The following is a 27,320-nucleotide window of genomic DNA, read 5'->3' as shown; positions in this document are numbered from 1 at the left end:
TAAGAGATACTTTTGTAGCCTTTCCTTTGAAGAAAATGTATTGTAGAATCACAGAGTGGTTTGTGTTGAAGGGACCTTAAAGCTCATCCAGTTCCAACCCCTGCCACGGGCAGGGACACCTTCCACTAGAGCAGGTTGCTCCAAGCCCCTGTGTCCAACCTGGCCTTGAACACTGCCAGGGATGGGGCAGCCACAGCTTCTCTGGGCACCCTGTGCCAGCACCTCAGCACCCTCACAGGGAAGAGCTTCTGCCTCAGAGCTCATCTCAATCTCCCCTCTGGCAGGTTAAAGCCATTCCCTCTTGTCCTGCCCCTACAGGCCCTTGTCCAAAGCCCCTCTCCAGGTTTCCTGGAGCCCCTTTAGGCACTGGAGCTGCTCTAAGGTCTCCCCTTCAGGAGCCTTCTCTTCTCCAGGCTGCCCCAGCCCAGCTCTCTCAGCCTGGCTCCAGAGCAGAGCTGCTCCAGCCCTTGATTAATGTGTACAGTCTTCAAAGTTGTTCTGTAGTCTCTGGCCAGAACATCCTTCCTTTCCATTGGGTTCCTCTTTGGCTACTACTTTCTGTTATAGAAGTGGGTCCATTTCTGCAGTGAAGGAGTTGCTTCTTTTCATGAAACCATCAAACATGTAAGGGATCCCTATGGGAAGCAGTTTTGCAGTACGAAGTGATGGACTTTGGAAAGGTTTGCATTAAACTTAAGCTTGGCATGGTGAGGATCTGCATCCTTCTACCTCCAGCAAGCCAGTAACTTCCTGTCTCTGGAGTATCAGGGAGGTCTAAATTTAACTAAAGCAATTTTGGAGAATGGGTACTGCAATGAACCCAGGCAGTGAAAACCAAGCCAAAGGAGAAGAAACCCTCCTCTGTCTCCAGCTCCTCTGGAGGGAAGGCAGGGCTGTTATCTGGCTGAGGGTAAGATGCTCTTTATTTTCCCTGCTGCTGCTGCTCTGATTTGTCAAACATTTATAGCATTTTCTAATAACTTCCAGTTTCTGCAGCTCCTCTTTTATCTCCTGCTGAAGGTTAATTTGTGTTTGGAGAGTTTTGCAGATTTCAGCAGCTGATGGTTGTCAGAGCTTCGTTTCTGTAGTCTCTTGGGCTGAGGGACCTTATCAACAAGGTTGGCCTCTTAAATCCTACTGCCACAACAAATTGAAGCTGGCTGTGGTGCTGCCCACCTCCCTGTCTTGCCTCAATTCTCCTCTGCCCATATTTCACACTTCTTTTTGGTCTGCGAGTTCATCTACTCCACAGAAACTTCTTCCAGATTCATTTGTTCTGACTTCAGGTTACTGTAAAGCCGTTCCATCATTTAAGAAGCAGAAGATAAGATGAGCCTTCCTTATCCCCTATCTGCAACCACAAAATACTCAATTCATAAAGAAAGAAGAGAATAACATATTGATATTTTCCCATGAATGCTCCGGCAAAGTTATTACTGCATCTTTTTACTGCCTGGCTCCTATGGAGTGGTAGAATTCTGCTCTAATTTTGCAGCTAATTTTGGGGGCATAACCAGCAGATTTGGTAACGCATCAGGGGAGTTCAGCCTTTCTTACAAGCCAGTGACAGGCAAATGTGGTGTGGATTGTGCTATGAGGTTGTCAGGTGTAAAGGCTGAGTGTGTTAGAAGAAGGTGGTTCCCACTAGCTTTGTTAAACTTTATTTTTGGATTATGACTTTGCTTGTCTGTGTTTCGAGTATTTGGAATATTACATACATCTCACTTAGTGTTTGGTGACAGCTTTCCAGTAGTCACTGTACTCTTAGCACAAAAATGACAGTGTTTAAATCTTGAATCAATGATCTTTGATCACTGAGAATTTTCTTGATGTCTCCGACTGGAAAGTGTTACTTAAAAAGAGCAAGATTGTCAATGGAAAGGGCTAATGTAAGAGCTGGGAGATAAGTCTGCACTGAATGGCACGCCCTGATTGCTCTTGCACTCTCAGATGATGGCAATATGAGGTAGGTGACCTACCACGAGCTGTCATTTCTGTCATTCCCTAAATGCCATGAAAACTGGCTGTGGTGCTTCTGCCACCTCTCCTTGGAACCATAACAGGTATGTGTGCCTTGATGTGATCCTCACTGACAGCAGAGGGTGGTAAAGAAGATACCTGAGATGGGCAGAGTGCTCTGCAGCAGGTCGTGGGGTGAGGGAGAGTCATTCTGGGTCTCGTAAGAAAGGATGACAAGTGGCATAATGAAATAGCTGTTTTAATAAGGTAGATACAATAGATTGTACCAGAAGATGACTCTGAGTTTACGTGGTATGATGGGAGAAATCAAAATAAGCAGTGATGGGATTTCTTTATTTCTCACCTGAAAGAAAAGCTAAAGCAAGTTGATGCTTCTCTGAGCAAGCAGAGGAGCTGCGGCTGCCCCATCCCTGGCAGTGTTCAAGGCCAGGTTGGACACAGGGCCTTGGAGCAACCTGCTCTAGTGGAAGGTGTCCCTGCCCATGGCAGGGGGTTGGAACTGGAGGACCTTTAAGGTCCCTTCAACCCAAACCAGGCTGGGATTCTTTAATATGAAGAGCAAATTTCACTGCATCCTTTTCCAGTTTGTTTATTCTCTCCGCTACAATTAGGCATCCTCAAACCTGCTCCTGTTTGCTGAGGCAGTTTATTTCCATTCTTGTTCGCTTCCCTCTCCCTCCCTCTTTCTCTCTGTCTCTTTTCTCCCCCCAAACCGCAGACTTTGCTCCCATCCTCTCCTCCGCGGTGTTATCGGTGTGCATGCAGCGGGGGAGATTGCGGCCGCCACCGTTCGCCGGGATTCTGAGCATCAGACAATGTTTTACACGGCGTCCCATTCTCTAGCTGCCTGGTTGGACATGATGTTGGTACCTTATCTTCGCGCTGACACACACTGGACATTAATAGAAATACATTGCTGAGGCACACGTGTGGAATTTCAAGCAGCCTTTCGAGCTGTGCTTTAGATAGTCTATTGTGTGCTTAACCTCTGCGAGAGAGTTTGATGAACCGCACAACGTTAACTCTTGGGCAGCTGGCTGGACTCTTGGAGTTTCTTGTTACAGTCAGCATAATACCCTCCTAATTGCATGCTGCTCATCTAACATGGAGTTTCAGTGTTTTCCAACCTATCTTTCCATGACCAATATTCCTTCCTAAAGCAAATTTTGAGGGAAGAAATAGCTGCGTGTGTCGCATGTGGGGAAGAGGTAGGAAATGCGTGCTGCAGAGGGAAGCGAGCTGCCAGCACCCACGTTTGGCTTTGGCGAAAGTCTGTCCCTGAACTATTTTTGGCTCTGCAATTGTGTTACATCAACTAAAAAAAATGACCTGGATGCAACTGCTGCTGTTTGCTGGGAATTCCTCCTGCTTTTGGAGCACATCAGAGTTTTATTGTTTCCTTTGTGCTCTGTCTCTGTACTTTCTCTGCTTGTTTGTTACGACCATCTGCAATTACCTATATTATTTATGAGTGCTGAGTAAAACATGATGGAAAGTAGCTTCTTAAAAGGGACTCTACTAAGGGAGAGGAAATGAGCTGATGACTTTCTCTTTGATTTTGAGACAATGAAAATAGAACACCTGCAAGCTCAGGAGGGAGGGAAGGAATTAGAGAATGAGCTGCCTTTCCTTTTCCTGGCTGCATGTTACGTTGGGGCTTCAGAGCCTTTTTAGCCTTGAAGACTTTGTGATAATGGGCAAAGTTGAAGGATGATGCTGTAGGAGCAAAGAGTAAGAATTGATCAAACAGACAGATAGAGCAGAGCTATGTAGAATTACTGTCCAAAAGAAAAAGCTCCATAGTTTAATATCTGCTTTAATAGTACATTGGACTAAGGATACATTTGTTAAATAACCAGTGCTCTTCCAACTAGGACTCAGAGCTTGCCGTGTACATTCACTGGATCTGCAGCTTTTGCTATCAGAAAGAGTGGTTCATTGTCTAGCAGATGACTTCAAGCTCCTTTCTTTTTCCAAACACATGGGCTTGTATCTCTTCCCTCTCCTTTTCCCTTCCCTCCAGCCTCTGAGCAGGGTGGATTTGCTCCCCAGTGTTATGTGGCTATAGCTGTGGTTGGCAGTGCCAACCTGAAACTGTGACTCCCCTCTGTAGCTTCCCAGCTTCCAATACACAAGTGGTTCCTTGCAAAAGCTCTTCTTTTCGCAGCTGAGGACCTGAGCAATTGGTCATTTTTGTACCATCAAGTGATGTGCTCTCCTGGTTTAACAGCTAAACGTGGAGAAAGGGGCATTGGGAATAAGAGTAGGCTTTAAAAAACCCCACAAAACCAACCCAAAACCCAACAAACCACCACAAAACAACCCTAGACCAAAAAACCTCCCAAGTAACAACATCAGCTGCAGATAAACTTGTGTGTTTCTTAAATCCTCTTCCCTAATTTTTCAGGGTAAAGGATTTTGTTTCAAGTACAGAACTCGGGAAAGCAGGAGAGCTTTAAGCTGCAAAGCCCGCTGCAGTTTGCAAGGTAATGAACGTCGGGCCAGGCTGTAGTTTCCCTCACTTCCAGAGCTGCCCCTCGGGCAGAGTCTGCCTTTCCCTGTTCAGGGCTCTGCGTTTTGCAGTGTAAGTTCTCTGAGCTTTGTGCTGCTGAAGGTTATCACAGAGTTCTGGTGAAAACCTCCGTGCCTGTGATTTCCTGTGTACAGCGACCTGCAGAAAGAGGTGCTGCTCTGGCCATGTAAGGATTTGACACTGTTCCTTTGCTGGTAGCACAACTGGGATGTGTCAACTCCTTTTTCCATCCCATGGCTGTTCAGAACCTGGCTCTTGGTCGCTCTGCTCTTGTTCCAGGTCATGATGAAGGTCTAAACACAGTCTTGAAGCTGTTGCCAGCCACTTGCATCTTCTTTTCTTTAGAACAGTTTAGAAGTAATCAAATTTTATGCATCTGGGGTAAGAATAAGAGTTTTTGTTGTGATTAATCTCAATAGTCTCAGTTTGTGCCCATTGTTACTGGGGACCATTAGCCCTGCTCCTGCTCCACTAATGTCATTCTGCCATAGCAGCCTTGTTTTCCAAGGTTAATAAGGAATGTTAAGGCACCTGGAGGGAAAGGAGCTCTAATGGTCTTAGCTGCCATTCTCCTCTGCATAGATGGGGCTAGTGTGGTTGATAAATACTCCACTGCCTCAGGCCTTGCAAATGCAGGCTGCTCCCTTAGGAAAGAAAGTAGTTCAAGGGGTACCAGGGGTGTTCTTCAGCTGGGATTGAAGTGGAAAGACAGAGATTTCCTCCAGCACAGTCTCACTAATGTGCATTTTAATCCCTCTTCATTTCAGTGTTTTGCTGTCAGGTATCTCGGTGAGCAGGTAATGGTGGAATATACGTTTTCTAACTACATGTGCAGGCAGAATATTGCCTTGTTGTTTGCACACATGTTCAGAAGTTACATCTGCTTTCTGCACAAGAGATGTCTCACAGGGCATCCTTAAACTGCAGTGAAAACTCACATCTTTGTAGGAATGACTAATAAACTTCCATGTCATGAGAGGAATTTGGGGTGGTTGTTGCTGGTTGCCCAGCAGATGTTGCTGTTGAGCTTGGTTAGGCTTTGCTCTCCAGTTCAGCAAGTCATTTGCCTATTTTAAGAGCTATGATGCAGACTGATTTGGAGCTAAGTTTCCTGCTTGGTAATTCATGTCATCTACTGGTAAGTCAATATATTGTCCAGAGACTTAAGGAACATCTTGTGCACACGTGTGCGTAAATAAATAAGTGATACTAGAATGTCTTTTCTATGTATTACTGTTTCACTTCATTACTGGCTCTGAATTCTTATGAAAACTTCCCCTTTCATTAGCAAAGCAGTTTGAATTTGCTTATTCTGTAGCTGGTTTTGAGGGAGGGAACTTGTTGGCTTTTCAAGTGAGCCTTTAAAATGCGATGGTGTGAATGGAGTCTCATAAACAATCCATAACCAGCATATCCTCATGAATACCCCTTTGAGTTTTGGATCTGGGAAAATCTATTCCCTGCCTCGTGCAGAACCTGGGAGATGAATTATGTATCTTATTTGGGGTGAGAAGCACGGCTCAGCCCGCGGCTGCTCTGGATATTGATCTTGCAGGCTCTGCTCCTCAGTTCTCTGGGATGTGATTCCACCTGTAGTACTCTTGATTTTGGAAATGAGGGGTTTTAATGGGCATCTCTGTTGCGCACCAGTGATGGTGCCCTCGCTGAGTTCATCCTTTCCCGCGGTGTGAGCACGTTGGAAGCAGCAGTGGGTGTTTCCTGAAGGTGGCAGTGAAGGGACACCCATGAAGACTCTTTCCCCGGGTGGACTGGGAGCTGCTGAGCCCTCACATTGCTCACATACCATGGAAACGGCTCCAAGTTTTTGCTTATTTGTTTTCATTCCGACTCAAACTTCTCCAGGAGTTACCATAATATTTTTCAGGACGGGTTTGCCCTTAGTTTTTGAAGCTTATTGGTTTATATCTAGAAATAGATCATTTGGAGTTGTGAGGCCACTGTATACTGACATAGTTTACAAACTGGAGATGAACGTGGCATCAGGCTGCTTCTGTCTTTCCTTTTCTCACCGTGCTTCCTGGGCTCACTTTCACGTTTAGGTGCATGGATCTAGCAGCTTGTGAGGTTGTGCATTCAGGCTGCAGAGGGGAGCACAAGGTGGTCGTATGTAGCTGGTTCCTAATGGTGCTTCTTGGAGGGGCAGAGAATGGCTGCTGAGAGCAAGTTTAGTTTAGGAAGCGGTGGGAGGAGAATGGCAGATCTGCCCTAATGACATCTCATGCTCACTATCAAAACTGATGTTGCTGCTCCCATTCCTCAGATCCTCTTTAAGATTCACTGTTTTGACCTACATCCCAGCCCTCTAATTAGATACTGCCTACAAAACCTCGTCTGAAACATTGGCTGTATCATCTGTGTCCCTTTGGCTTTGACTCTCTGCAGTCAGGCTGTAGGCTGCTGAAGACCTGCACTGCAAAACCACCGGAGCTTCTTTCAGCAGCAGTTTGAGATGTACAGGCAGTGTCTCAGGTCAGTCTTCACTGATGCTGTGAGTTTCTGAGTGATTTTGTATTTAAAAGATAAAGATAATCTATTTGGCCTTGGACGAAATGAATTATTGCTTCGAGCGCAGAATCTGCTCTCGAGGGAGAAGGTGGTGGTTGGCTGGAAGCCCTGCAGATTTTGAAGGTGGAGGTTTGAGTCTTTTCATCTGTTTTCAAGAAGGAGAAATGAGTTATAAAAACCACTTAAAGGTTCAGTTAAGATTTATTCTGGCTGCAGAACTGCCTTCCGTAATAACTTTAATATGCATCATCCTGAAGCTCCTAATTGGCCTGGTGTTGGCAGGGCTTTCAGACCGGCAGAATCTCCAACGTTCAGCATCTTTTAGGAAGGAATGTAGCCAGAGAAACACAAAAGATGAAATGGCTGCCTTATAAATTCTGACTGACCTTGAGAGTCCCTGTTCTAACAAGCAGCAGGATGCTGTGGAGGCTCATGTAGACGAGAGCAGGGGTGGGAGTGTGTGTAGGTGTGGAATTGTTGAGGCAAGAGGGAGAAGAATGAGAAGACCTCATGGACTTGGTGGGAGGAGGTGGTTTCTTTGTGGGCCACGTGCCTACTTAGGCTGTTGTTTCTGTTGTTTTGTCTGCACTGACACTGATCAGATCTTTTCTGGTGGATGCTCATGGGAGTGGGCTGTGGAAGATCTGTGGGTTGAATCAACCCATTGTGTCAGAGCTGGTATCTTCATTTAGGAAATCACAGAATCAACCAGGTTGGAAAAGACCTTTAAGCTCATCAAGTCCAAGCATTACCCCAGCACTGCCAAGGCCACCACTAACCCGTGGCTCTGAGGGCCTTGTGTGCACGGGGTGTGAACACTTCCAGGGACGGTGACTCCAGGTCCTTTTCCATGAGCAGTTTCCAGCCACTCTTCCCCAAGCCTGGAGCGTTGCAGGGGGGTGTTGTGGCCAGTTGATCGCAGTCAGTTGTTCCTCTCTGCTCGGTGATTGACTGTCCCTGTGTGGGTGCTCACGGGATGGATCAGAGCCTGAATGACCAAGGACTTGGATGAAGTTTTCCTTAGCTCCTCCTCTGCTCCCCGGAGCCTGGGTGGGAGGTGGAAGCCTCGCTTTGTGAATGATGGAGGGCTGTCATTCTCACTCTCCTGGGCTGTCAGTTGGGCACCTTTTGCAGACCCTAAATTCCCTTTAAAACAAACCGTTTGGCTGAGTTGATTTCGTTCCATTAAGTAACTCCACTGCTAATGCAGAATTATCTGCAGCAGTGACACTCATCTCTGCTTTAATTATCACAAAGCTGTGCAGTTCCCCCTCCCCTCTGCCTGGAAGTTGTCACTTGTGCAGTGTGGTTTTGCAGAGATAAGTGTGTAATGCACAGCAGTGCTCTGGGCCTCACACAATACTCAGGCAGTTTCTGATTGCTAAATGTAGGCAATAGGAGAGACAAGGATTTTAGTCTTCGTCTTCTATTAGTGGCTCTCATCCATGTGGAGTGAGAGAGACCGGGAAGGAAAGAGCTTATCAAAACTTCATAATACAGCTCGAAGATGAAGATGTGAGCAAGTGCTGATTGGAGGCATTAAGCTTACAGGTGTTAGGGAGATTTGGAAGCACAAGTATTTGTTTTTCTGCTGAAGAAGTGTAAGAAATGAAGCATCCGTGATCCTGGGCAGCAGCCCAGGAGCCCTGATTGTGTTTGTGTTTCTCTTTCCCACCCCCTTGCTTTGTTACCAACGCTGTTTCTGGTAAACACCCTCTCCGAGTGAACGAGAGCCTGTGATCCAGCCAGGCACTACGAGGAAATACAACTGAGTTACAGGGTATTTACTCCTAAGTTGCGAGAAGATACATAACGGAGTGAAATACCTGCTAGTTCTTAGCACCATACTTGTGTTTAAGCAGTGGTTTGGTTAGTGGAGGACAAGGTCAGTCCTATCTGAACACAGGGCACACGGGCAACGTGATACTTGTGGCATTGGAAGGCAAAGGTCTGTTTGGGGAATAAAATGTTCTTTAAGAGACTTCTAAAACCCTGCAAAATCTGCATGAGCAGAAAGCTGGAGGGAGCTGTAATTGCACTTGTCTGGTTTCCCAGAGCTGAGAAGTGGGTTGCAGACACCTCATTTAACGTGCAATGATGCACCGAGGTTTGGGGATGAAGAGCACCTGGAGCATGTGCCAAAAAAGATAGCAAATCTTGAGAGGGGCCTGGTGGAAATGAGGACAGCGTGAGAAGCAAAGCCTGTTTATTAGCTTTTAATAGATGGAAATGAGGCATTTATTGGTGTTATCTGCTGGCGGAGACGTTCTGCCAGCTACCTTTGTTTGGAACTCTGACCAAGACGTGCAATATGTAATTGTGTTCCAGCTTCCATCCTGACTTAATTCTGAGGATTGAAATTACTCTCTTTCACATACAAAAGCACTGAATTCTTTTCCTGTATTGTTATGATGAAGGCAATTTCTGGTTGCTGACTGGCAGGAATGAGGAGGGGAGGACTGTACAGCTTGTATTACAACACCCTTCCTCAGTCCCTATGTGTGTGTTGCACTTGGCTGGCAGCAGAGGCACCTGCTTGAGCAAGATTTCTTTGGCCTAGAAGTAGGTTGTATATTTTCTTTGGCCCAAGGACATAGTCTTAAGTATGTCACTTGACGACCTCACAGCTTGCTGAGCTCTAAATCTGTCCATCAATCTCAGACTTACTTTCCATGGCGTTTGTCACCATAGTGGTTTATGTACTATCCAGATAAGTGGATTGGCATAATAGGGTGGTCAGTTTGACAGCTTTCTTCCTCTCAGGAAAGGACATTGTATTAAGAACTATACTTCCTACGGGAGGTTATATACTCGCCCCACAGTAATTTAGTCTCACAACTGTCTTTCTGGAAACCTGAACGCCACTGACAAATTTCCACATGTCTCTTCTCTAAACACTATGAGTTGAAATACCTTTCCCATCTGGCAATGGATGCTCACATAGAAAGATCTTAAAGTGGCAGAACTAATACTCAGCACAATTGCTTGGGGTTTGGTTTTGTTTAAAGCTTTGAAAACCATCCCAGAAGAGCGTGGCAGTAAATACACAAATAAAGCAAGCCTTAGTGGCTTTTTTGGACTCATCTTGTAAAACCCACTTGCCAGGTTTGACGTTTCCATGAACCTGTATTAGTTGCTTCTCTGGAGCTGTACTCTCACCTTTGTAATGTACTTTCCAAGCATGAGTGGGATGAAATGTCACTCAATACTAATTCATGCAAAGATACGGAGGAAAACAGGGAGATGAGAACTCCATAGTGGAGGTGATGGAGCTCGTTGCCTTGGCCGACGTGACGTACAACATTCCTTATCCACATGGCACATGGTTGGGCATCGTGGGGGAGCTGCTGGGTGGGTGAATGCTTCTGATGTGGGAGAAAGCCCAGTCACAAACGCCATAGCAGCAAACGCTGTGCAGCCTGGGCTGGGGGGAGAGGGAGAAGGGCACTTGTGGCTCCGTGTGCTGCCGCTGCCTCCTGTGAGCGTGTTGGCAGCGCCAGTGGGGCTGATGATTGATTGTCCTTTTAAATCACAATTATGTCAGCTGTAGAACCTGCGAATATTAATTCCCAATTTGCTGCTTGGAAGTCTGAACACTGGTGAGATGGATCCCTGTAACTGATGCCTCCGGAGTGCTGCAGCCAGGAGGTCCTGCTGCAGGGAAAGGCTGCTGTGGCTCTGCATGGCTTTGTGGCCCTCTTGCCTCTTCTTTTGCAGTGTTTCTGTTCGCTCCCTCAGAATCCCCTCTGTGCTCACAGTGAGTTTTCCACACTGACAGTGGTAGGTGGCAGCCTGACACCTGGAGTGAGTTCATCACTGCGAGCAGTATTAGTTACCTGGAGTTGGTGGATGGCTTTCACCATTCACTGCTGCTGCCGAGTCCCCTGGAGACTTCACAGCGAAATAGGGGTTGCTTTTTTTGCTGCTGCAGCTCTTTCCCTTCATCTCCAGTGCGTGAAACCTTTCATTCCATTATAGTTAGATCTTTGGAGATAATTTCAGATTGTGCATCTTGGAGGATATTAAGAGGCAAGCATCAGTACTCTGCGGCTGTTCTTCAGGGATTTGCAGAAATACATGGGTGATGAAAATCTTGGTTTCTTCTGCTGTTTGGATCTGTTATCAGCCGTGATCCTGTCTAGGATTTGCTGCATGAATCAGGCCAAATTATTGCATCTTGTTTGTGCTTTAGTGTTCTTGGAATAGTGGTTATCTCCAGAAGTGCTGTCATGATGCGTTGATGTTCACTGAGATCTCTGCAGGTGAATGGTGTGTTTTTAGAAAACAAAAATAACCCCCTGAGGAGCCTCTGGTTTAGTTCTTAATGCTTTTCAGGTTTTTAAAACTTGGTGCTTCTTTTAAAGCTTTTCCAAGCTTTCAGTTATAAGTGACTCTAAGTACCTGCGTGTGTCATTGTCTGCTTGTGGGGCTGGTGTATGCCGAGCTATCAAAGTGACTTTCAATTCCTAAGCAGCAGAATTAGATGGTGGAAGTTGCACAAAAACTGTCTCCACTGTTTGTTCTTCTTGTAGTTGTACGCTTTGTGTGGCTGGTAAAGCTGAGTGTTTCCAGAAGGGTTTTCAGCTTGGGAGGCACTGAACAGCTGAAGGTGTTGGGCATGTGAATAGGAATTAGTTAGTTAAAGGGTTGGACCAGATGGTCCGTGGGGTCCCTTCCAACCTGGTATTCCGTGATACTTCATTACGTCCCACTGAATTAAAGGTGCTGTGTGATAACCCCCCCAAAAAGCAATGGCCATGGGAGGCCCTGGGAAAGGCTGCAGGAAAATCAGATGCAGCAGAGATCAGGGAAAAGGAAGTTCCCAATTCTGGCTTGGTGCTGTTCCTTTCCGGAAGCGAGGCGGGCAGCACGGAGCTCAGCGCAGCTCGGGCAGGCTTCTTCCCAGCCTGAGCAGGCGCCGAGGCAGCGCGAGGGCAGCGGTTCCGTGCTCCGGTCTGCATCTTCTGCTTTCCCCGTGTTCCAGCTTCTAGAATTGAGCACTAACTTGTTCATTTTCATTGGCCCCTTTCACTCCCAGCAGTCTTGTGTTGCTGCTGCTGCCCTTCGAGGTGAGAAAGAAGCATTTTATGGAGCAAGGATGTTGGCTAGACAGCCCTATAAGGGTCAAGTTAGCTTTTTGTCACTAGTTCTTGTGGGTGCTATTTCTTCTCCTCCTCCTCCTTCCTGTTTCCCTGGTGCACTTCGTCTTAACTCTGATGTAGGAACTACTTTGTCCAGCTCTTAATGTCATCGAAGCCTGGCTGTTAGCTGAGGAAGTGGTCACTTTATTTATAGCTTTGAAGAGGTCTCAGCACTGCAGCACCCCTGGCCCCTCAAAGTGGCCTTTTATTGGTACAGAGAGCCCCTCTCCAGGTTTCTTGTAGCCCCTTTGGGCATTGGAAGCTGCTCTAAGGTCTTCCAGGAGCCTTCTCTTCTCCACATTGTTTTAGTAGGATCAGTTTCCATAGGACTCCTTAGGAGCACACGTTATGAACTCTCCCTGCAAGATAATGCTGAGATGATCCCTGGTCTAGATGGCAGCCCAGCAGACAAGCACGTAGCTGCTGCGCAGTGGTGAAGGTGTGTATGCTCATGCTGGTGACACAAGGTGGAGACATCAACTCTTAGTCAAGAAGAGCCAAGGGAAAGTCATGTTTGAAGACTCTGCAGGCTCAGGGGTGATTAGTGTCTTTAACAACATGTCTGATGGTCCAGCAAGGGGGAATGGTGTGATACTCCAGTGGTTTGTCTTGGAAAGGAGTTGAAGGATCCCTGGCCAGGAACTGGAGGTCACATTCAGAGAGTTGAAGTGTTTTGGAACAGAACGTGCTGATCGTCACCATCGTGTCAGTGATTCTGATTGTTGAGGACTGAGGATGGAAACTAAAATTGAAAATAGCTCCTTGCCTTGTTGTGAGAAGTGAAGAGTTGACTGTAACGTACAATGTGACTTGAGAGAACCGCCGGTGTTGTGGAAGGCTTGGGAGGAGAAGCGAGAACACCCTGCTTTAGTGTGTTCACATGCTTTTCATGTGTGCTTTTCCCCCAATATCTAACAGACCTTGTCCTTTTCACTTGACAATGCCAGTGCTGGGGAGTTCGAGGTAAGCTCTGCTCCCTGTTGCATGGTCTGAAAAAGCTCCTGCTGCTTAAGCACCGTGAGCAGCGTGAAGAGGAAGGTGGGGGCAGAGGAAGATGACTTCAGCTGCTGCCTGTCTCGTTTCTGTCAATGGAAAGAGCCTCACAGAGACGAGTAATATTTTGCAATTGAGTTTCTCTTTTAAAGACACTCTGCTGCTAATGTTGATTTAATAAGGTTCTCTCAGTCTCTCTCCTTGCTTAATTTGAACCGTCTAATTTTGTGCTTCACAGTTGTGCACACAGAATTAGTGCGGGGAGCGGCGCCGGCGGCAGGGGAGCGCGGGGCCGCGCAGGAGTTGCCAGGGGAGATTGATTCAGCACAGAGAAAAGGTGCGCGAGGTTACACGGCCACAGCTCAGAGCGACGTGACGGCCGTACTGATGAGAAGGAAAGCTGGGTCCTTTACAACGCTTTTAGGTCTCTGTGGGTGTAGGACCAACACTAAATGGAGAAGGAGCACTGGGGTGTTGGTTTCTTTGAGTGGATTTTTTCTTTTGATTTTATATCTATCTAATATAAATTATATGACAGGCAGGAAGGAGAGTATCATAGAATGCTAGAATGGGCTGGAAGGGACCTCAAAGCTCATCCGGTTCCAACCCCCTGCCACGGACAGGGACACCTTCCACTAGAGCAGGTTGCTCCAAGCCCCTGTGTCCAACGTGGCCTTATGTGATATGATGAAATAAATAAGTTTTTAAAGGGTTTCATTTGAAAGGTTGTTTTGCCAAGTGTGGCATTTATTTTCAAGAATGCTAAGAGGTTATGAGAGATTCTGAGTTTGATTTTGCTGATTTATTTTGTCTGTACTTAAACGTGCGGGTTTTTTTCCTCTTTAATTCTATGCTTGTCTGAAAAGCCATTCTCATCCTTGGACATGTAATTCTTTTGTTGGCCTGGGGATAAATGGAAACTCCCGAAAACCACAGTGCCAAAAGATTATCTAGAACACTGTACAAATAACAGTAGTAACACAGCTTTTTCCTGCGCCTCCCGCTTTGTTAGCGTGCCTTTCCTCTGCCCCTTGCAAACCACTCCTCTGCAACAGAGCTGAATCCTAATTTGCTTCTTGCTTGAGTTGGATGACAGCTCTTCACACAACCGAGCGGGCAGTGTAAAAGGAGTACAAGTTACGTTCAGCTTAGTTTTATGATAAGCTGCCAACATGTTTCATTGGAAACCTCATTAAATCACAATTAAATCCACAGGAAAAAAAATAAAACAGGCCATCCCAGTGAGGAGCTGATGGATGAGGTTTATGGCTTCCAGTGCTGGTCAGGGGCATCACTGCTCCTCCTGTTGGTGCTCCGTGTGGTGAAGTCCCACCATGGAACCACCAGGAAACTGTCCCAAGCTCTGGAAGTCACCTCTGGGGGACGATCTCCGCCTGTGTTTCTTCCATCCCACGGCCTTGGTCAGAGAGAAGAATCCCTTTCCTGCCTCAAACCCTGTGTAACATCCCCCCTGCTTCCTCTTTCTTCTCACATTGTTTCTGGTAATAGGAGCTGAACTTCTGCCAATTGCTTCTGCAGGATTTGATAGCTGATACAGGGTCATGCAGAGTTATCCCAAACATGTGGCTGGGGAGGGCACTTGACCAAGCAGGCCTGCGTGAGGAATGAAGTTTTGGAGCCAACTGTTAATGTAGTATCTAAAAAAAGCCTGAACCTGCCTTGGAGGGTTTCTTTCTCCCTGGCTTGCAGTGCCTGTAGTGACGAGTCTCCAGGAATCCTTCTCAAATCACTCGCCTGTCTGGTTATTTCTAGTCTGCTGCTCTGGTCAGCTTATTTGATGAATAAATCAATCAACAGGTTCTTAAAATTGCTGTCATTGACTTTGGAGTACAGCATGCAAAAGGAGCTCGCCAAGTAAATGGTCATATGTGCCCCAACTAGAATTAGGGAGCAAACAGTGTGGAGATACAGTTGTACGTGGTTATCTGGTGCAATAAATACAGCAATCTGTCTTTAGGGTTCTGTGGTGCTCTGAGCTGGATTGACTCTTTCAATTTGCAAACTCATGAAGCATGAATCTTAGCTCTGTCAGGTCATCTGACTGCTATATTTAGAGCATACACTGTTTTAAAGCTAAAGTTCAATCTTGCTTTTGATCAGAAGGTCCAGGAGTAAATGCTACTCTGGTTCCCTAGGATATGACATCAGTTTTGAGACTCAGGATCTCCACTGTGACCAAAATGGGTTCTTTTCCCTAAGGAAAATTCCCCGAACTGCTTAACTCTTCCTGCTGCACCCAGTCTATACCCTCTTCTTCTTGATAGCAGCAGCACTTGGTTTGTGGTGCTTGCTGGGAGACTATGGGGTACTGCTCCTTAGGAGAAAGAGAGGATGCTCTCCCCAGCCCCTATTTTCTCCAAGCCATCTGCCTTGAGCACAAATGTGTTGCGTTGCCCAGTAAATGGGCATCGAATCAGCATTGAATGTTGCAGTTCTTACAAACATGAAGCACTTGCCCAACGTGGAAAACTGCTGTTTGTAACTTATCCCATCAAAAGGGAATCAAAATTCTGCTGGCGGTGACATAGATTTGCGGGTTGCTCATGATACAATCGTGCCCTGGAGATGGCAATGTACAAATGAAGAATGCAGCGTACAATAGCCTGAAATCCTGGTTGTTGCTGAATCTACACTCTTCTTTTTGCAGATGATTTCATTATGATACACTCGGACTTCATTAAAAGCTGCAACCTTGCAGCATTTTCTCTGCTCGCAGCCTGGCGAGGAGCCGGCAGTGAGTGTGCTTGAGAACCAGAACATTATCTTCCCAAAACACTCAGTGGGTTGCAAGTGCTTTGGAAGCAAGAATCAGAGCCTCTCGTGGACGTTTTGTCTGTAGCTCAAAACCACAACTTAATTGGCAGCCTTTTCATAACTCTGACTGTGGCTTAGGATGTAGGGAATGCTGCAGGCAAGGGCCAAGGTGCGTTTTGGAACTGGTGGTAGGGAATTTCAGTGCTGACTGCCTTGTCTCTGCAGTGATCACAGAAATGAGGGAGACTGCTGTGAAGTTCCTCACTTCTATGTGGTGGTTTTTCTTTCCTGGGCAGTCTGATGAGTCTTTCTACATGTTTTGACTCCATTTTACTCCATAGGTAACACCTTACTACAGGTGTGATTGTGGATATGTACTAGCCCTGACCAGGACTAGCTGACCTTTGAAGGTCCCTTCCAACCCAAACTCTTCTATGATTCTGTGCTATATTTTGAGTCCCCTATGCTTTCTGTGGTCCTGTCTATAAGGTTTTGGAATCCCCTTGATCCACACTAGACGTTGATTACAGCGTGACTTTCCCACATACATCTTGGCAAACTGGTAGGTTGGATTCTGCCCCCAGAAAGAAGCTGAGTCTGTAACGCTGTGTAAAGTGTGCTCTGCTACGTCTGGGATGGCAGAGCAGGAGAACGGGACTGTCAAAGCAGGTAAAATGTGGAATGTGGTAGTTGAAAGCTCACCTGAGTCTGCACCTGCAGGAGGGTTCCCAGAGCCAGGCAGGGGATGCGTGACCAGGACTGAAGGCTTGCAGGAGTTTTCTTACTCAAGCATGTAATTAAGACAGTCTTTGCTTGTATTAAAAAGCAGCCCCAGAGTCAACTGTATTTCTCCTAAACTGTGCAGTATTTGAGATAATCTTCTTCTTAAATAAAAAGAAATAAGATTTCTAATCTCATGGCAGGAAATCTGTATTCACTGCACTAAACCTCTACCCGTTGCTGCTGCCTATAAATATCAGTTTTGTTCAGAGCCAGGTAGGAATCGCGTGTAGTGTCTGGGAGCAAATGTGGGAAGGGAATTCCTCCTGAACTCCCATGGCTCCTCATTTGTATGCTGGGAGGCACATGGCTTCATTATGCACGTCATCTCGGGGGGGTTATTTTGCAAAGCAGTGGTTGTGTTTGAAGCCCTGTGTTTGACTCGGAAGTTAATATATTTGGTATTTAAGAATCTGGCAAGAGAATCTCTGTCCCCATATGCACGCACAGCAATGAGGCTGGGATGTAGGCATGCCTTCACTGTTATTTTCCCCCGTCTGTCCTATCCCTAGAAAGCCATATGCCACCCTTAGGCTAACATAATGGGAGTCTGTATTAATGATTATGAGCTAGAAATAATCCAAGAAGAGTTGGGTGGCCTTTGATTCAAGCTTTATGAGAAAATATGACTCAGTAGGGTTGGAAATTCATACAATCAGAGTGGTTTGGATTGAAGGAACCTAAAAGCTCATCCAGTCCCAACCCCCTGCCACGGGCAGGGACACCTTCCACTAGAGCAGGTTGCTCCAAGCCCCTGTGTCCAACCTGGCCTTCATATATAGAATTTCATGATGCTCTATCTTGAGATTCATTTCTCTTTTTTTGGGCTATATTGGTCAGGGACTCGGGATCCTCCTGTCTAAGGGGCAGAGCAGGAATTTAAGCAAAGAGGTGAAAATGAGAGGGAGTTGTTGACTCACCTGCTCTCAGAAGCATCTTGAGCACACATCTTTGGAGAGCCTACGCTCGGCAGGGTTTCTATAGGCATTGAGTGCCTGGTCTTTTGGCAGCCTGCAGAATGCAAAACTCTCTGTATGTATGCATGTGCAGAAGTGGTGATGGGAAAAGGAGATGTGGGAATGGGCTGAAGTATTAAAGCAAGCAATGAAAGCAGATGGTTCACTCTGGATTTTATAAAATAGGTTTCTTTTTAGTTTGTTTTAAATGAAAACTATCAACTGTCAGCATTGCAAACCTATTTGCAGCAATGCCGTAAGTATTAGGAGTGCAGTTGTCCCTGAATCATAAAAGGGCAGAGGGTTTTTCTGCTGCTTCCCATCGTCGTGTTTATAGAATTGTGTGCTCTGTATACATTAGAGCTGAGCAGTTTCATCGCAGCCTTCCCTCAGAATTGATTGCTGTTCAGTGTCTCTTCCTGCTTCCTCTCCCTTGTCAATTGGTTACATCTCTGACTCTTGTTACGTTTAATATTGATACTGCTTCAATTTTCCACTAAACTGGAAGTGTTTAAGGGTCTGGAGTGGATACTGAGTGTCTGGATGTATTCTTTAAATGCTTGAATTCCTCTCACCGTGGAAAAGTTTAGAGCTGGATTATTGCCTTAGGAAGAAACGAGTCTTTGCTCATTCAGTGATGAAGTCTGGTCATCAAGATGTTAGAATATGTGCTGCTGAGCTCTTCAGATACTGACATGAGAGCAGGAGTTGGTGCCAGCAGCTGTGCTGGGTTTTGGGCACCTGCTGCCTCTCATTTCTCGAATCTCCCACTCTTATCTTCCACTCCCAAAGTTGGCAGTGCCCCTAAAAATACTCTGTATTGAGTTCTGAAGTAGGAGATAGCTACCAAGCTGGATTCCTGAGTCATTGGTCCTGCTGCAGGGAAGTTAGTTACATGACAGAGTTCTTGACTATGGCGAGGTAACGGGTATCTAATGTGATGCTGGTTCCATCGGGTTACCAAGGTGCTGCCCTTCCTCAGGCTGCTTGGAGTCTTCTCCAAGTGGACTCTGTCATCTTTTCCCCCCATATAAATCCCTAAGACAAGGGCTGCTGGTTTGGTCTGAGATCCTGTTTCAAGAACCTTTTGCCTCTGATACTGTCAAGAGGAAGAACTTGATTTGGTTTTGACCCAAACTGTTAAGTAAGTCCAATATCTATTCAGCTTCCTGTGATTGCTGTCCTGTGGGTACCTGGGAGAGAAATGAACCCTTGGTTTGGCAGCAGAGTCCAGCTCTATCCACCAAGGCCTAGAGGGTGGTTTGTGTCCAGGGCTGGGGTTATGGGACTCCCAAGCCCCCTGCTGGGAGCTGGAAGTGAAACTCACCTGGTTGGAAGTGAGGAACTCAGATCTTGCTCATTTGTTAAACAGTTTACTTACACTTGGCAAATATTAGTGCTGTGCCTTTTGTTGCCAGTGTTGGTAAATCCAGGTCTGCAGAGGTCCTGGCACATGCTTAGGGGCAGCAACACTTGAAGCAGTAGCCCTTGTGAGTTTTCAGGTTTGTATTATTTTCTTACTCTATTTAGTCTGTGCTTCACTCCCAATGTAGTTATTTTTTCCCAGTGCATCCATTTTCCTACTGCACCTACACTCATTTTAACATTCCTGCTTCCATTCAGTGCAGTGTATCTGGTTTTGGAGTAGTAATTTACCTCCCTCTTGAAAGGTGAGAGAATTAAAGCCCTTGACACTGCCTGCAGGAGAGAAGCCCTGTGGTTAGTGACAGTGCTGTCCTCCTTAAAACGGATTCTGCTGTTGTGCACTGCATCTTACAGGGGTATAGGAGGGACCACCTTAGGAGGGCTGGTTCCTTCTCCCTGCTCTCTTCTCAGTGGCTGCCCAGTGCCACTCAGTTAGTACCTTGTGTTCATTTTGCCCTGCAAGCGTTTATCCACCAGGAATGTGGCAGGTAATGGTTTGGGCACCCCAGGGAGGACAGATGTGTGTCCAGTAAAGAGCTCCCGATGTGCGTGACCTACCTGCTGAAATAAGACCATGTGCCATAAAGAGCCCGTGTTCCTCCTGCCCATCTGCTGAGGATGGGCAGCCCTGCAGTTGCTAGAACGGAACACCAAAGCTAAGCACATCTGTCCTGGCTGTAAAAATCAGCAGGAAGAAAAACGTTATTCAAACCAGGCTTTTGTCAGCGTGGGGCAGTGATTCCTGCTGCAAACCTGTTGTGTGTGGCTTTGGCCAGGGACTTGGTGCTGTTAAATCAACCCTGCCTGCAGAAAGGGGGGGCTTGGCTTCCCCTGCTTCAACTGTAGATGTTCAGTTCCAGCCTTCTCAGCTGTTGTAAGGGATGAGGATGGACGACACACATGGCCCATGCCACCTCATCCCTCAGCTACCCGAAGCAGTCGCTCCGTGCCATTAAAGTGATGGCAGATCCCATAAATATGTTGCACTCCACTGACTGCTCCCTCTGGCACTGAGCTATGACCAAGAGGAAAGTTCCTCCTGCCCTGTCAACTCCCTTCAAATAAATAATCATAATAAGAGGCCAGTTTCTGAGGTTCCCGCTTGGCCAATGTGCTGCTGTTGAACACAGCGCTGAGAGGCAGCGAAGGCTGCAGCCCTTGGCAACACAGAGAGCTCTGGCTGCCTCCTAACTGCCTTGGCTTCAGGAGGAGGTGGTTATGGGCATGAAATGTTCGTCATCTTGTACTTGCTTTGCTGCTGCTGGGTTACTGTGTAAGTAAAAAGTAGTAATGAGTAAATAAGCAGCGATACTGCTTCATCTGCTGGTCTTCGTACTTTACTAGGCTTGATGGCAAGAGGAGGAGGAGATGAAGGCAGCTTGTGTTTGGCAGTGGACTGTGCACTAAAGATGCCCATGAAGGGAGGGATCTGGTTGGACATCTGACCAGTCGGGTGGCTTCCTGTTGGGAAGCACTCTCAGAAGCAGTCCGGGGCAGAAGATGACTTGCAGTGTAGGTCAGGTTGTGTATTCCATAACACCCTTGCCAAAGGATGCCCGTTCTTAGCAGGTGGTTTGGAAACGGTGCAGTTGGTGGCCACCTCCTTTTGAGTACACCCAGCGCTGCCCCGGGCATCGGTCATGTTGTAGTGCTCAGCATCACCTCTAACATTGTGCAGCACCTTGCATGGCTGAAAGCTGCTGCTCCACCTCTGCCTTCGCTTAGCTTCCACCCTACGGGAGACCCTGCAGCAGCCGTGGGGGGCTTTGCTTTGGGTTTGGGGGTGCATGTGCTGTTGTTCTGCTTTATCAGCGCAGTTCCCAACAGGGGACAGCACTGCACTGCTGAAGATGCTGTCATTTTTAGGAACTTTCCTAAACTTATCATCCTAAAAGCTGTATTGTGCAGCAGCAGGCGGCCTCCATAAATCACTGATGCCTCTTTTTCTTCTCTTTCCCTTCCTTTCTCTCCTGCGCTCTCTTTATTCCAAGCCTGCGGATTTGGATGCCTGGGTAAGCTCTCTCTTTTTTTGTCTGGATCTTGCGTATTCCAAGTGTCATGTTGTTACTGCGCGTGTACAGATTGTTATTGCTCAGCACAGATGCAGGATTTTATTTTCTGTCATTACATTTTAAAAGGTGTTCAGCTAGAAAATTGCATATTATTTCCTCCATAAAGATTTTCGCTGGTTCCTTTTGTGTAGCTTACAGCTGCTGAAACCAAACTTGATCTGGTGATGTGTGTTGTTGGCTGGGAGAGCAGCACAAACAGGAGGAAATGAAGGTTACACCAGGACTGCTTTTTAAGGCCGGGAGTCTGCATCTGGGTTCTAAACCAAAACAAACCCCACTCGTCTGCCTTCAGCAGAATGAGAGAAAGGACAGAAAGTCCCTCTGCAGAGTTCTTGTAGGCCTCCTTGTAACAATCTTCCAGTACCTAAAGGGGCTACAAGAGACCTGAAGAGGGGCTTTTGACAAGAGCATGTAGAGACAGGACAAGGGGAATGGCTTTAAATTGACAGAGGGGAGATTGAGCTGAGCTCTTAGGAACTTGTCTGGTACAAGCTCCCTGTAAAGCTCTGCTGTTCGGTCTCGGGCACGATGTGCACAAGCTGCCATCGCTGTTTCAGTGTTGTCCTTTCAGCTCCGCTGTTCCCTTTAGGCTTGGTCAGGAGCGCACCAGCCAGCTAATTTTGGAGCTAGTTCTGTTCTGTAGTGAATTGCTGTCAGTTCCTTCCTCTAGTCTTGGAGCCTTTAATAGCGTTTGTTTTCTCCCCTGCCACCTGGACTGCTACCAGGACTGGAAGAGACACGGGAAAGCATGAGATAGGAGAATTTGCAGTTGTGAAGTGTGGCGAGCTGAGGTACCCAGCCAAAACATCTCTGCTGGGCTGCTGCGGGGATGCGGCTGCTACCTCGGGGGGAAGCTGATAACTCCTCTCAGCGAAGAGAGGAGGATGTAGAAACAAGGCATTTGATAGAGGCTTAAGGACCTTTCTTTTATCCTTGTGGCTTATTTCCCTGGATTGCCTCCGCCTGAGTCTCTAGGCGACATCTCACTAGTTCATCTGTGACTGGTGAATGTGTTTTGCCAAGAAGATAAATATTTTTGCGCTAATTTGCCAAGTGCTGTGACTTGCCTTTGAGGAAGTTCTGTAGAGATCGAGGTATGGACCTTCCCTTCTAGCTCCACTTGCCCTTTGCAGGGAGGGGTGATATTTTGTCCTCCAGTGCATTCTTCTCCGTGCCCTCTCCCCAAATCCCAGGATCCCAACAGTATTGCAGGGAGAGACAGCCTGATGGTAGCCATCAGCTGTGGGCTGTGCTGTTGCTGCACTTTATTTCTGGGTGCCACATTCCCTACTGTCATCTGACCCTGCCAAGAAGCCCTTTTTTTCTCCCTCCGAAGCAGATTTCCTTCCTGGTTTTCCTGTGTAACAAGGTGATGGGAAGGGGCTGTGATTAAAAATAATAAAGATCTGGTGCTATTTGATGGGGGGCAAAGCCAAAGCTGGGCTGTGAATGGCTGTAGCGTGAATGCAGCCCAGTGCGAGGAGCTCAGTTACACACTCTGATGTGTTGCGTGTTGGTGTCAGCTCAGGACGTGGCTGAGAGTCTGGTTTTGTTCATCCAGAATGAACCAATAATATTGCATTACCTCAATGAAAAGGCTGGTAAAAGATCTCTTTTGGGCTGCCTGTCAGCTCGCAGGCCAGTGCTGGAATTCCTCAGTTGGGGCAGGATGTAATGCACAGCTTCAGAAATGTGCTTTCACAGCTTGCTTCTAAATGGGTTACTTGATAAAGGGGTGAGGAGGAGGCAGAGAATCGCACATGACTCTGCCCCAGCTCTTTGTCACCATTCAAAGCAGCTCTGAGATAACCAGCAAAGGTTGGGTCTGTGGAAAAAGTGTAAAGATAAAACATAGGAAGAATTTGAAAGAGCTCCCAACAAGTCCATGGGCCCGTGTCTGTGGAAGCTGTAGTAGGTGCTGGTAGTAGTGTACCTTCACTGTCCTCTGGTAAGAATGCAGTGCTGTAACTTCTGACACCACCACAGGGAATTCTTGAGCATTTTCCTGGATATATCTTATACCTGCTTTTTGGACAGAAGATAAATGCCTGTGCTGGCCTTAAGCTGAAAAAAGGTAGATTGAGATGAGCTCTGAGGCAGAAGCTCTTCCCTGTGAGGGTGCTGAGGCGCTGGCACAGGGTGCCCAGAGAAGCTGTGGCTGCCCCATCCCTGGCAGTGTTCAAGGCCAGGTTGGACACAGGAGCTTGGAGCAACCTGCTCTAGTGGAAGGTGTCCCTGCCCGTGGCAGGGGTTGGAACTGGATGAGCTTTAAGGTCCCTTCAACCCAAACCAGGCTGGGATTCTGTGATGATTCTGTGATTCTTCTGCACATCTGTGCTGTCCCAGGCTACTTTTCCAAGTTTTGGTTGCAACTTGTGTGTTCCACAGCAAAGTACACTCTTCCTCCCCTCCCTCTCTTTTGTTCCTGTCTTCATTTCATGGACTTTCACACACCTTGTGTTCTACACTCCAGTTTTAGATGTCATCTCTGGGCTTTGGTCATCTCTTGCATGACATGTTCAAGCTCGGATGTAGCTTCTGCAGCATGAATGTGAAATGCAACTGATTTCCAGTCCAGTGTGTTATCATGCATGTCTTCCCTTCTCCTTCTTCCTTCAGTTCTAAAGGCCTTTATGTGAGAAGTGTATCTGATGCTTTGTTTGGCACCTGCAGTCTCAATCCGCTCTGAAATTGTAATCATCTCCATAGCTGGCAGCTCTGTCTGGGACATCACAGGCCTCTGACTTCAGGTAGGGAATAAGCAGCAGGACCAGAGGAACTCTTAATAAATATCCTGTATTCGTACCCACACACACTTCTTGCACGTCCCTTGTTGCCTAACCCAGTTTGGAACAGTGAATATTTCAGATGACACACGCTCTGACTGTACCATTCACACTTCAAACATCATCAGAGAGTGTACTAAAGTTTCTAGTAATAACAGCTGGGAATAGAGGGTGGCAGAAAGTTACTTTCAAGCAGATCTGTCACAAATAGGGTGTTTCTCAGTAGATTTCAATGCACTGAAACATCAGCAGCTCTTAAAAACAAGCAAGGCATGGAAAATATGTTTGAGTGGTGAGTAGAAGTTTTCTCGGTGACCTCTGGCTCATTGTACAGCTTATGGGTGATAAGTGGGACATAATGGGAGGTAATATGGAGCAGTTGCTTAGGGGGACAAACGGGGAGTATATGAGGTTGTGGTGTGCAGCTGAGAGATCCAGTTTTGATTCTTTGCCATCGCTTTTGCAAGGCCCAAGGGAAGTCACCAGGAGAATGTGTCTGCTGCAGGGTGCACTGCTGCAGAGGCATCATTCACTGCGGGCATCCCAGCCCAGACAGCTCTGCTGGGGAGGCCGGGGCTCCTCACCCCGCACAGCAGCACCCCTCCTGCGTGTCCTGCTTCAGAGGTTAGCTGTTTGCTTTGTGGTCCCTTCCAGAGGTGTCACAGGGAGAAATACGCTGAATTTCCTGGGGAATGAGGTCAGGCAAGCTCAGAGGTTGGCGAGGTGAGTGGGGGCGTGGGTACATGGATCCATGTCTTGACAGGAACAGAACAAAGCCTCTTGCCCACCAGAATTGTTACACATGTGGGTTTTGTGCTCCCAGAATAGTCTGCTACCCCAGGAGAACAGCACTGCCACGTCATTCATTTAGTTAGAGTAATCAGAAACTTCCTTGCCTTTTTAAGGGTTCGTTTTTTGACTTTCTCTTTCCCTTGTATTACACTTCACACAAAAAGCACCTTCTGAACTGTGCAGAGGGGTCAATACTGTGTTTCTCTTGTTTCTTTTCCTTATGTATTTTCTCCTTAAGGAAACACAAGTCACATGTATAGTAATGTGAGTGTAGGTGTTACGCAGGAGAACCAGGGTCCTTTGGGCATCCAGCAGCCCTCCCTGACGCCTCCCATCTGTTTCATTTCACTTGAACTTGCTTGTTCCTTTTCCGTACGGAAGATGGATGTTGGTTCAGAAGGACAGCTGTGGTTCTCTCAGCAGAAAATGGTAATGCTTCTGGCAATTCAAGTGCCCATCAGTGCCCCTGTTGTTGCTGTGGTGCCTCTTTGGTCAGGTTACGTGTATGGGGCAGCTCATTCTCATCCCTCTCCCTATCCCATTTCAGCTGGTTTGCAGGCTGAAAGATGCAGCTCTGATTAGACTAAAGGCAGAGATTTTGCCTGTAATCAGGTGCCTTTGACAGCAGGAGGATTTAGATACCAGTCTACAGTGCTTGTGCCTTAGCTGGCCCTGCTGCCTGGGATGGCAAACATGGGAACCAAAACATTTCTTTTTCCTTTAAAAACAAGCAAACAGACACCACTACAAGCCCTTTATTTCACATACTCCTTTTCTTGCTTATTTATCCACCATCCCCCACTGCCTGGCTTAAAATCTCTGCTAAGCCCTATTATACCACTGTATTTCCATCAGCAGGGGAGCAGAAGGAAGGCAAAGCACAGCAACTTGCTTTCAGATGTAATTTTTCTCATTAACAATGGCTTTTGGCCATAAAATGACAGGTCTGAGCCCACGGGGATGTTTCTGTCCCGGCTGCTTAATGATATTGGACCAGCATTTTCTGTGGTTGTAGCATCATCATTAAAAGTGAAGAGTGATGCTGCAGATGAGCAGGGTTTGTGCTCCTGTTAAATGGGCTCATAATGCTGGGTTTGAAAGGTTTTCTGCCTGGTGCTAACTTATGTGGCCCCAGGAATTTTGGGGTGGGATGGGGGAAGAGCTCCCAGTGCCATTCGTCTTGCTTGTTATTTTTAAACTTCAGAAGTTTGGTTCAGTTCCATCTATGCCATGTTTTCTTAATGCTGCTTATGTTCAGGGGTGGGAATGGAAGGAAGTGCTGCTGGTTGTAAAGAGCTAAAAGGCAAAAGCTGTTGCTGTAACCACACAGACTTTGGGTTTTAATTGAGCACTGTGTAGTTGATGACTGAGTTATGCTTAAGCACGAACTTGGATCCCAAGTTTGCTGGGTTGAGAGTGTCACACTTACACTTTGGAAGATGGAAGAGGAATTCTGTGACACCCATCTCCCCTCCAGATCTGCAGCACCCAGCCAGGGGGGCTCGGGGTGCTGGTGGGGTGCACAGAGAGCGTGTGGGGAGAGCCCTTGGTTATCAGGGTAATCCTGTTGATGTCTGCAAGCAAACTCAAGGTCACTGAGAATGTCTGTTGTGATAAAGATGTTACAGCATAGCCTTGTGTTTTGGGTCTTCCTCATGATTGTAGGGATGTGCTAAATCTGTAGAAGTTTCCTAATGCTCCAAGGGGCAAGGGTTTATAAAGTGGAGGGTTTGAGGTTTATTTTTAAGGTAAAGAACATCAAAGTGGAGTAATGAACATCATAATTCATGAAAAACAAAGACTTGCGTAAGGTGGAGTTCTGGGAAAGGCAATAGGAAGGTGTCACCTTTTATGTGATTCTGAGTTTTCATTTAATAAGGAGAAATCAAGGTTATGAGTTTGATACCAGTAAGAACTTTTCAAGCTTGTGGGGAGAATCCAAACTGAACTGCAGTACTGAAGGTTTGTAGTTCCACCAGGAGGGATCCCATGCACCAGTCTGGAGCAGTGGTTGTGTTCAGTTCCAGTCTGTGCCCCAGGTGCTTTCCCTGCACTCACACTTGTTATTTCTTCTTCTAGTGATGCTCTTTGCTGGTTCTTTCCAATGCTCTTCTGTTGTTCTTCCCAGGAGGTGGAGCTGCAAGGCAGGGAGGCTGAGATGAAGCGGCAAGAGGCCTTCTACAAGGAGCAGCTGGCCCGCATTGAGAGGAAGGTACGGTCAGCTTGTCTTTGGTTCGTGCCCTCGGTGTTGTAACAGCATCAGACGCAGGCCTGTGTGGGTCCAGAGGGCAGAGAAACAAGCAGCCTTGTGCTGGAGCCTGGACCTGTCACTCCCAGTGTGTGTCTGCCCCGTACTCCTTGGTGCAGTGCTGAGAAAGCTGCACAGAGCAAACCTTCTGAGCCACCTGCGTTTGAGAGAGGAGCTTTAGCTGTGGTTTAAAAAGGAAGATTTCTCCTAGTTGTAACTTTATTTGCCTTTTCACCGTGGGGTTGAGGTGAAAGCTAATTTGAAAAACAACCCCAAGTATTGTGGTTCTGGTTTTTAGTCCTTTTGTTGAAAA

At 46.9% G+C, this 27,320-nt stretch overlaps 1 protein-coding gene across 5 annotated transcripts in view; it reads left to right on the top strand.

Annotated features, from left to right (window-relative positions):
* CHCHD6 (coiled-coil-helix-coiled-coil-helix domain containing 6) overlaps nt 1-27,320 on the top strand; it is a 119,987-nt gene that overhangs the window by 8,363 nt on the left and 84,304 nt on the right. For 2 of the 5 annotated variants that reach the window (XM_030502439.1, XM_030502441.1), the window contains exons 5-6: nt 21,101-21,121; nt 26,888-26,971. The exons of 1 other annotated variant lie outside the window; for it this stretch is intronic. In XM_030502439.1, coding sequence (XP_030358299.1) covers nt 21,101-21,121; nt 26,888-26,971 — 105 coding nt within the window. The remainder of the gene's footprint in view (nt 1-21,100; nt 21,122-26,887; nt 26,972-27,320) is intronic. 2 more of the 5 variants (XM_030502440.1, XM_030502442.1) reach the window with 1 other exon arrangement.

This window comes from Strigops habroptila, chromosome 11 (assembly GCF_004027225.2).
Source record: "Strigops habroptila isolate Jane chromosome 11, bStrHab1.2.pri, whole genome shotgun sequence".
NCBI classification, from domain to species: domain Eukaryota; kingdom Metazoa; phylum Chordata; class Aves; order Psittaciformes; family Psittacidae; genus Strigops; species Strigops habroptila.
The sequence above is the reverse complement of the archived record's forward strand: the minus strand, read 5'-3'. Positions and strand labels throughout refer to the sequence as shown.